This window comes from Octopus bimaculoides, chromosome 5 (genome assembly GCF_001194135.2).
Source record: "Octopus bimaculoides isolate UCB-OBI-ISO-001 chromosome 5, ASM119413v2, whole genome shotgun sequence".
NCBI lineage: Eukaryota > Metazoa > Mollusca > Cephalopoda > Octopoda > Octopodidae > Octopus > Octopus bimaculoides.
The window spans coordinates 122357815-122369081 of record NC_068985.1 but is presented as its reverse complement, the minus strand read 5'-3'; the positions used below and the strand labels follow the sequence as shown (position 1 = coordinate 122369081).

Here is an 11267-nt window from a genome sequence, read left to right as displayed (position 1 = left end):
TAAACATATGTATTAAAGACTCTCATTCATGTACTAAGGGCTTCCATTCATGTATTCAGGGTTCAACTGACTGAATTATGTTTTTCAACTTTGTACCAAAGAGAGTCATCATCATCATCATCATCATCATTTAACGTCCATTATCCTTGCTGGCATGGGTTGGACGGTTTGACTGCGTTGGCATGTTGGAAGGCTGTGCCAGTCTCCAGTCTGATTTGGCATGGTTTTCTATGGCTGGATACCCTTCCTAATGCCAGCCACTCCGAGAGTGTAATGGGTGCTTTTACATGCCACCGGCACTGGTGCTATTTTCATGATACCAGTATCTGACATGACAACTTGATGTGTCCTCTTCTCAAGCATGGCATAATGCCAAAGGTCTTGGTCATTGCCTCCGTGAGGCCCAACACTCAATAGGAGCTCAGTCACTTTGCCTCCATGGGGCCAACGCTCAAAAACAACTCAGCCACCTTGCCTCCATAAGGCCCAATAGTTGAAAGGAATTCAACCACTTTACCTCCGTCAGGCCCAATACTCATTTATTATTATTTCTTGTGTACTCTATATCAGTTCAATTTATTTTGGCTGTTGCTGTTTAGCTTTGCGGTAAATGTTTGCAATATGTCATTAGCACACTGGACAAACTGCAGCAGCATTTTGTCTGTTTATACATCCTGAGTTCAAATTCCACCAAGGTTGACTTTAGCTTTCATCCTTTCAGGGCCAATAAAATAAGTACCAGTTGACCTCTGGAGTCAAAGTAATCAACTTGCTCTCTCCCCTGAAATTGCTGACCTTGTACCAAAATTTGAAACCATTATCATCATCATTTATACTGATCCATTTAATTCATTTAATTATTTTTCTCTTTTACAGTTTTGGGAAGTGATCTCCGATGAACATGGCATCGACCCCACCGGCTCTTACCATGGTGATAATGATTTGCAGCTGGAGAGAATCAATGTCTATTTTACTGAAGCATCAGGTAATGCAAATGACACAGCGTTTGTGTGTGTGTGTGTGTGTGTGTGTGTGTGTGTGTGTGTGTGTGTGTGTGTGTGTGTGTGTGAGAGAGAGAGAGAGACAGACAGACAGACAGATTTTTACAAGGAGAAGGTTAACAGTTACCTTGAAGTTTGCTGGTGATTACTGAACTGAAACTTCACTGTAGCTGTCAACCTTTTCCTTGTAAAAAAAAACAAAACATTTTTGTTTACTAAGTGATCCTGAAATTTAATGTTTGATTTGTCTCTTTTTTTTTTTTACTTTGCATAAAACGATGTATATACACATGCATTTGCATAAAATGATGTATATACACATGCATATAATATATCATACATGATACATTGTTACTAAATCTGCATGTGTGTGTGTAGGTATATATGTTTATGTATATGTGTGTGCATGCACACTCATATATATTAAGATTTTGCTTAGTCATAATGATGATCTTTCCCATGTATGTAAAGGCTTCCTTGAATAAAACTGTACTTCATTTTAGAAGCTCTAAAGTAGCTATAAGGTGATGCACAGCTTTAAATGCATTTCATCCTATTGTCGAAACAGCTGTAAGCAAATGAAGTTGATTACATAATAACTGTTTCCTTGTAATTTATTTAACTTCATATTATATATACCTATATATTTGCATGAAGGTGCGTGGCTTAGTGGTTAGGGCATTCAGCTCACAATCGTAAGGTTGTGAGTTCAATTCCCGGCGACACGTTAAAATAAAGTGTCTTGAGCAAGACACTTTATTTCACGTTGCTCCAGTCCACTCAGCTGGCAAAAATGAGTAGTACCTGTATTACAAGGGGTCAGCATTGTCACACTCTGTGTCATGCTGAATCTCCCTGAGAACTACGTTAGGGGTACACGTGTCTGTGGAGTGCTCAGTCACTTGCACGTTAGTTTCACGAGCAGGCTGTTCCGTTGACTGTATCAGCTGGGACCCTCATCATCGTAACCAACGGATTGCTCCTTATATATATATATATATATATATATATATATATGGGAATAGTAAAAAATATCCATAGGTTATGAGATTACATCTTATGGTAAAAAAAAGTCACTTATTTCAATTTACTGGGGGATGTAGCAAGGGTAAGATGCAGTGAAGTGGGGTTAATGGAATGGTCCATATCACAGGGGTTAAAAGTTAGAAGCTAACAGCTATGTAATAGGATATCATACAATTATAGAATTACTTGTTTATTTACTTACATACACATATGATTGTAATTAATTAATAAATAGATCCAAATGAATATTTTCAGGCTGATGTTTGCTGGTTGATGATCTTCTCCATTTTCTTCTTTGCCTTATAAATTCTGGGTAAATTTCTGCTTTAACCCAACTCATACCTATTATTCAATTGCACTACTGCTCTACAACAGTAAGCATTTGGATGTAAATACATAGGTATAGGTATACATCCAGTAGTATATTGGATATTTATTATCCCTTAGATGGTCGTTTAACCTCTAACTCATACAGACCTGAGTATAAATAAATATATATATATATATATATATATATATATATATATATATATATATATATATTTGCAATATTTGCATATATAGATATATGTAGGCATGTGTGTGTGCATATATGTATCTGAATATATAAGTATATATATGTGTATGTCTGTATAGGTATGTATTTATATATGTGTGTATATATACGTGTGTGTGTGTGTGTTTACAAAACAATTGTAGAATTGATGTACGTATTTAGAAACACTCTCTACCACCCTAATTTTGAGAAATCCTGAAATGATAAAAAACATTGTTTAGGGAATTTATTGATATAAAAATAATATCGTATTATTTTCGAAATGATGTGTACAATTTTTAATGAAATTTTATTAAAAGATACTTGATCTTGCAGAATCTTAAATTTTTTTCAATGGTCTCAGCACTCTTGATATTGGATTATCTTCCTTGTTGTATAGCCCAACAAGGTGAACATGAGTTGTTGCCCTTGGGGTAAGCCATGTCGGAGATAAATGGTGTCTGTGAACACTGATGAAAAAATATACGCTTCTGTATCTCCTTATGTGGTGTTTATTACTTTGGTGCTCGTGTGTATGGTTATACCAGTCGAGTAGCTGTAACTATATATAGATGTGTATTAATCTCTCTTTAATAGCTAGAGAGTCGTTGGTATTGATTAGCCTTCATCATCATCATCATTTAACTTCCGTTGTCCATGCTAGCATGGGTTGAACGGTTTGACCAAGGCTGGCATGCTAGAAGGCTGCACCAAACTCCAGTCTGATTTAGCATGGTTTCTACAGCTGGATGCCCTTCCTAACGACAACCACTCCAAGAGTGTAATGGGTACTTTTACATGCCACCAGCACAGGTGCCATTTGCATGACACCAGTATCTGTCAAGACTGTGATTTTTCTCAGCTTCATGGGTTTTCTTCTCATGCATGACATAATGTCAAAGGAGTTGGTCATTGCCTCCGTGAAGTCCAACATTCGAAAGGAGCTCAGTCACTTTGCCTCCGTGAGGCCCAACTCTCAAAAGGTGCTTTTTATGTGATACCGGCACGGATGCCAGTTACATGACACTAGCATCAGCCACAACTACGATTTCACTTGACTTGACGGGTCTTCTCAAGCACAGCATATCGCCAAAGGTCTCGGTTACTAGTCATTGTCTCTGTGAGGCCCAAAGTTTGAAGATCATGCTTCCGCATCCCATGTTTTCCTGGGTCTACCTCTGCCACAAGTTCCCTCCACAGTTAGAGTTCAGCACTTCTTTACACAGCTGTCCTCACCCATATGCATCACATCGTCATACCAGCACAGTTGTCTCTCTTGCACATCACATCTAATGCCTCTTATGCTTAACTTTTCTCTCAAGATGCTTACACTCTGCCGAACATGCACACTGACGTTGCACATCCAGCGAAGCATACTGGCTTCATTTCTTTCAAGCCTACGCATGTCCTCGGCTGTCACAGCCCATGTTTCACTGCAGTGTAGCATAGCTGCTTGCACATAGGCATCATACAATTTGCGTTTCACTCTGAGAGAGAAGCCCTTTATTGCCAGCAGAGGTAGGAGCTCTCTGAACTTTGCCCAGCCTATTCTTATTCTCACAGCTATGCTCTCGGAGCATCCACCTCCGCTACTAACTTGGTCACCTAGATAACGGAAGCTATCTATTATCTCTAGCTTACCCCACTGGCAGTTGATGGAGTCTATTTTCTATACATTTTCGGTGTTTATTATACTTGTGCATCTTCCACATACAAAAGCTATTTTCCCTGTTAACCTTCCTCTGATATTGCTGCACCTTTTATGTGTCCAAATCCTTATGTCCAAAGCCCTATGTCAAAATCCTGTCCAAGCAGACTTGTGATGAAAAGAGTTCCATCCTTGACCATCCTTTATTTTTCAGACAGTATATGTGTGTGTATGTATGTTTGTGAGTGTGTGTGCATGTGTGCGTGCAGTTGCATGCACGCACATGCATGTGTAAAATTAGCTGAGTCATTAGTGTTTCTGATCGAATGCCTCATATTATTTGTTCTTTTGGCATTAGGAAGGGCATCCAGCCATAGAAACCAAGCCAAGTCAGACTGGAACTTGGTGCAGTTCTCTGGCTTGGCAGCTCTGGTCAAACTGTCCAACCCATGCCAGCATGGAAAGTGAACGTTAAAGGATGATGATGTTGATGATGATGATTCTCTGTGCTCCAAGTTCAAGTCTTATTGAGGTCAACTTTCGCTTTCATCCTTTTTGAGTTAATAAAAACATACAAATCTAGATCAGTGTATTGGTAAAAATGTAAAAATATCAAACCGAATACCTTGTGGTATTTGTTCCAGCTCTTTGCATTCAGAGTTCAACTCTTGCTATGGCTTACTTGGATGGTTGATTTTAATCTGCCACTCAGTTTAACATCAATACCTGGCATCTCAGATACCTTTAATAGAGTACACACTCTTGTGAGCTTTTGAACCAAGTCTCCATTCTGAGAATACCTTCTTCCCTACTTCCTTCCCATCCTTCCTTCTACGAATGTCAGAAGTCCTGTAAATGGTCATGGGTACTACCTTTCTTTCTAATTAAAGGATTAAAAAAATTATTTAAGTGTTTTTTTTTCCATAAGGCTGTGAAAAAATAAGCATGTTTCTATACATGTGAAATACAATGTATACTAGGCTATAGTGCTTTCTTCCTTGTTGTATGGAGCTGAGACCCCAACAGTCTATAACACTCAAGTAGACAAGTTGCATGCATATATGATGAGACAGCTGTGACAAATTGCGAATATCCCTTTCTTTGACAAGTTCCAGAATAATAAAAAGATCCTGCACTATGCTGGTTTGCTTCTTATGATGGACATGTACACAAGATGGACAATGGCAGGCTCCCCAGACAATTCCTTTACTCCCAACTATGCAAAGGGAAAAGAAACCATGGAAGATCTAGACCGAGGTTCAAAAACACTGCATAAAGGGATATTTATGCAAATTGTGCAAGATATCCAGTTCAATATTTTTGGAGTTCTCCCAATCCATTACCCTGGATTGGTACTTGGTTACTTTTTCATCAATCAACCCTGATTGACCTTGGTAGGATTTGAACTCAAGAGTACTGGGAGTTAGAACAAATACTGTGAGGTATTTTAACCAATGTTCTAACAACTCTTGCCAAATTGCCACTATGTGTTTATAAGACTGGTTGATTTTCTGAGACATTTTTCAGTGGTGGGTGTAAAATGTGTGCCTCATAAGCCATTAAATATGGTCCCTACTGTTTCTAACTGGTCGAGTGACCAGGTGCATACTACCTCATTAGTTCATAACAACAGACTAGGATTTTAGGAAAATAATGAGTCAAAATACCTTCTTTGGATCTGAAGAGACAACAAAAAAGCAGTATTAACTCTGGCAAGAATTTGGAATTGCATGGCATAATGGATTCAGAAACTGTTAAGTTTCAGGTTCAGTCCCACTGTGTGATACTTTTAACAAGTGCCTTCTACTGTAGCTTGTCTAACCAAAGCCTTGTGAGGGAACTTGATTTATGAAAATTTAAAAAAAGATAGTGTGTGTGTGTGTGTCTGCGCGTGCGCGTGCCTATGTTGAGGTACATTCAAAAAGTATCCAACTTTATTTTTTATCCTACCAAAACTAATGTTGCATGGGCAAAGTCCTTTGGGTAGGAGGTGACACCACCTCGCTGGAGATCAAGGCACACTCAGGCAGACCATCCAGAAGTCAAATTGAGGAGTTGATTGAGATGTTTCTGTGAAGAGTCATGGAAGACAGTCATGTAACAATCCAGGAAATTGCTCATGAAATGGGAATAAGCACAGGATCATTGCATTCCATTTTAATGGAGGATTTGTGCATGCAGAGAGCAATGGCAAAATTTGTCCCCAAGGTGTTGGCAGAGAAGTAGAAGCACATCTGCATAGAAATTGCTCAGGACATGCTGGACTGTGCAAGCCATGACCCAGGCCTCATGAAGACCATTATCACTGATGATGAGACATAGGCTTACGGTAACTGCTTGGTGCATTCGGTCATCTTGTGTGAAAACGAAAATCCAATGTGTGCACACTACACATCTGTACTCTAGACACCTACCAGGAGCAAACATTTTCTCACATGTGCAGGGAGGGTGGCTTCACCTCCCACCCAAATGATTTTGCCCACAAAGCATTAGGTTTGATAGGGAAAAAATAAAATTGGATACTTTTTGAACATACCTTATATGTATGTTTGTATGCATACAAGCATGTATGTCATCATCATCACCGTTCCACATCCATCTTCCATGCTGTTTGACAGGGTCCAATGAACTGAAGCTCAGCGTTGAGCTCCAGTATCTGCTTAGGTGTGGTTTATATGGTTGGATGTCCTTCCCTATGCCAACTACTTTACAGAGTATACTGGGTACTTGTTTAAAAACACCAGCACTAGTATGGAGGCCAAGTTACTCCCAAGACAAAAAAATTCCCCCTTCAGTGAGTAGGGTTGTAGCAGGGAGGGAAGTGGCTTAATGCCAGGTGGTGAGAGGTTAAAGGAGAGATACATGGTTCCCCCAACCACATTATATAAGGAGGGAGTAGCTGGAAGGATGACAAGCTGGTGACAGGGGTTTCACAGCATACACTCATCGAATAGGAAAGTGAGTATAAGAGGGAATGCAGACAAAGGATCTGGAAGGGTGGCTGTGTAAGAGACTGAGAGGGGAGTGACTGATAGAGCAGGGAGTGTTGATATAAGAGTGGTTTATCAAGGAGACCTGTGGCAGTAATGGAAGGGTGGTAAACAGCAGTATAATAAGAGATAGGTCAGAAAGTAGGGATATGTATATATAGACATTTGTGTGGTCGTGTGCATGTGTGTGTTTTTGTGCATGTGTACATGTGTGTGTTTGTGTGCATGTGTGCATGTGTGTGTCTGTATTTGTTTTTGTTATATTATAGAGACAAGTCAAGGGACTACATTACACTCCCTAAGTTTAATTTTTGTTTTGGTTTCTGTGACAGGATGCTCTTCCTGATAGCCACTTTGCACAGGGTGGGTGCATTTTATCACGACACCAGCACAGAAAAAAGTTGTAAGGATATGATAGATAACAAGAGGGAGATAGCTAGTGAGTATGCATGTGTGTGTCTTTGTATGTATATATATATGTGTAGATAAGATTAATCGATCAATAGATACACACTCACATACATACATACATACAATGTCCATCTCAATTTTCTCATTTTATCTTTTTTCTTCTTACCTAGGTGGAAAGTATGTCCCTCGGGCAATCATGGTAGATCTGGAGCCAGGTACAATGGATTCAGTACGCTCTGGTCCTTTTGGCCAAATATTCCGACCCGATAATTTTGTATTCGGACAAAGTGGAGCAGGCAACAACTGGGCCAAAGGACACTATACGGAAGGTGCTGAGCTTGTAGATTCTGTTTTGGATGTTTTGCGTAAAGAATGTGAAAGCTGTGATTGTCTGCAGGGATTCCAGATGACACATTCGTTAGGTGGTGGCACTGGCTCAGGAATGGGTACTTTGCTTATCAGTAAAATTCGAGAAGAGTATCCTGATCGAATCATGAATACTTTTTCAGTGGTTCCTTCTCCAAAGGTAAAAAAATTTCATATTGCTTTTGAATTCAATCATTGCAATGATTTTCTCTGTTAATTTTCACTTTTTTCCTAAAATTTTTCTTAAGTTTCTTAAGATATTTTAAGTGCAAATGACCATCCCCTTTTAAGGTTTGCATATATACAAGAGATAATTTTCTCAAGGTGTCTAGTACATATTTTTTACGTTTGGTGAACTGTGCAGTATCTTGTGCGGGTGTCTTCAACCCAAGCATTTGTCAGTTATAATGAACACCTCCAGTTTTTAACCTTTACATATATGAGAGCTAATATTCTCTTTGTCTATATCATCAACAAGAATAACATCTAGTATGTATTTGTTCCAGATTGATGATGTATGTGGCACTTTTCAGCAAGTGTCTTCTACCATAACTTCATGTAGACCTAAGCTTTGTAAGTTAAGTTGGGTAAACAAAACTAAAATTCTGTAAAACTCTACAGGCTGACCTGTATCTGTTGTTGGGTGGTATACTCAATCCACAGCATGTTTTAACCCCACCTCTTGGCCTTCGTGTTCTTATTAGCAAAGGTCAATCTGTTACAGACATTTGGACCAGGTTTCTAGTCTGAGGATAAATTGACATCTTTATTTGCAGCTTCCTACCATATCAACACATAAATCAAGATTATCTCTGTTTCATTAGAAGAATGGACATTTCCTTCTCATTCCCCCCACCCTGGTCCTCCATTTTTTTTATCAATTGCTACAATATATGATAAAGTTTCTTGCTCAGAAATACAAATTAAGAACCTTCACTGGATTGAGCAAAAGATCTGTGAAGTTGTATCACAAAATATTGTCCTCTTGACCATTTTGCCTGTTGATTAGTTTTCAAATATAACAACTGTTGTTTTTGTGAGTGTGTATATATATATATATATATATATATATATATATATATACACACACACAGGCTTCCTTCAATTTTCATCTACCAAATTCCTTTGCAAGAGATTTGTCAGACAGGGCTAGTGCTGTAGGACTGAACCCAAGGTCAGGTTGTTGAGAAACAAATTTCTTAAACCACACAGTCATGTCTATGCTGGAATATGAAATTGTATAATAAACAGTAAGAAAAGAAATTTGAGGTGAGATGCACATCCAACATGTAAAAATTTAAATAACTTCTCAACTCATATTAATATCTAAAAGAAAATTTTAAAATCGTTTATTTTTTTCCTTATATTTTCTTTTTTAAATGTCTAAAATACTTTTTTTAAAATATATTTTCAGGTCTCAGACACTGTTGTGGAGCCATACAATGCTACATTGTCTGTCCACCAGCTTGTTGAAAACACAGATGAGACCTACTGCATTGATAACGAAGCTCTTTATGATATTTGCTTCCGTACCTTGAAGCTTACAACACCTACTTATGGAGACCTCAACCACTTGGTCTCAGCTACAATGTCAGGTGTAACTACTTGCTTGCGTTTCCCAGGTCAGCTGAATGCTGACTTGCGCAAACTAGCTGTTAACATGGTTCCATTCCCACGTCTCCACTTCTTCATGCCTGGGTTTGCCCCGCTGACTTCCAGAGGCTGCCAGCAATACAGAGCGCTGACTGTACCCGAGCTGACTCAGCAAATGTTTGATGCAAAGAATATGATGGCTGCCTGTGATCCCCGCCATGGTCGATACCTAACTGTTGCTGCAATGTTCCGTGGACGAATGTCAATGAAAGAAGTGGATGAGCAGATGTTGAACGTCCAAAATAAGAACAGCAGCTATTTTGTTGAATGGATCCCTAACAATGTGAAAACGGCCGTCTGTGACATTCCTCCTCGTGGCCTCAAAATGTCAGCAACTTTTGTTGGCAACAGCACAGCAATTCAAGAACTCTTCAAACGTATTTCAGAGCAGTTCACCGCCATGTTCCGCAGAAAAGCCTTTTTGCATTGGTACACTGGTGAAGGGATGGATGAGATGGAGTTCACTGAAGCTGAATCTAACATGAATGACTTGGTGTCAGAATATCAACAATACCAAGACGCTACTACCGAAGAAGATGGAGAGTTTGAAGAAGAAGCTGAGGAGGAAGAGAACTAAATGTCATTCTATAATCCTAAACTATGTTTGATGTGAAATGTTTCTTGTTTCTATATGAAAATGCTTCCAATACTAATCCTGAAATTTCTTGGTGTTGCAAAGATGTATGTGATGTAATATCAATAAATCTCAAATATGTCAGACTTTGGTCATATTTTACTTGTCATTTGGTCTGTATTCTTTTCAAATAAATATTATCTAAATGTATCATTGTTATATTTAATGATGAAATATGAATGAAATGTAAGCAAAGGAAGATTTGCTGGAAGCCATGACAATTCTAAATATATAGAAAAATAAATTTATTCAATATTTCTGTTTTAATAAAATCTAATCTGGAAATGATTAGAGTTTATTAAAGCTTGTATTGATTTTGTTTGATTTGTGTTTTTTATTTTTTTCTAAACTGTAACTCAGTAACATGATTGAGTTCAGTACGAGGTTGAATCAGTCAATTATTTCTATAAAAGTTTGTAAATTTATTTAATCTTTGTACCCCGTGGGGAGATGTGAACTTTGATATTTCAAGTAAAACCCTTCATCAGAGGTTAGAACCTTTTTTAAAAAAACCTATCCTGTCAGTGATATTTAAAAATGTATTCTTCTTCTGAGAAAGAGCTTTGCTCAAAGCATCACCATTCTCATCTACTAACAGTACACAATATTATTAAAATTTACAAACTTTGCTAAAAACAAATTTGGCTGATACAGACCACCATTAATGTTCTTGGAGACGGTATTATTAATTTTTTAAAAAATTTCTAAGATGTAAATGAATATATATATATATATATATATATATATATATACACACACACACACACACACACATATATTAATTAGTTATAGGATTCAATAGAATCTAGGCACATCAACACATAGGATGCCAGTAATGGCTAGATACAATAACATAGGATTCACAGTGAGGTAAACAACAATGAAAGTATCAAGTGTTGGTTGGATACTGTAGATATATAAGTACTAAATCCAATTTAACCCATAAATCCAACTCTGAGGTTGGTTCTAGGCGTGACACAGGTGTAAAAAGAAAACAAATGGA

General features: G+C 38.0%; 1 protein-coding gene across 1 annotated transcript; it reads left to right on the top strand.

The window, feature by feature from the left end:
* Nucleotides 1–855: 855 nt before the first annotated feature.
* Nucleotides 856–10588, top strand: LOC106880934 (tubulin beta chain). The gene is made up of 3 exons (XM_014931110.2): nucleotides 856–985; nucleotides 7782–8137; nucleotides 9392–10588. Exons 2-3 carry the CDS (start codon nucleotides 7808–7810, stop codon nucleotides 10205–10207), a joined length of 1146 nt encoding a protein of 381 aa, XP_014786596.1. The 5' UTR covers nucleotides 856–985; nucleotides 7782–7807; the 3' UTR covers nucleotides 10208–10588.
* The last annotated feature ends 679 nt before the right edge of the window (nucleotides 10589–11267 follow it).

Coding starts and splice junctions, on each gene's coding strand:
- LOC106880934 (XM_014931110.2), top strand. CDS start 7,808: ATGGTAGATCTGGAGCCAGGTACAATGGATTCAGTACGCTCTGGTCCT. Junction 8,138..9,391: donor CAGTGGTTCCTTCTCCAAAG/GTAAAAAAATTT, acceptor ATATATTTTCAG/GTCTCAGACACTGTTGTGGA.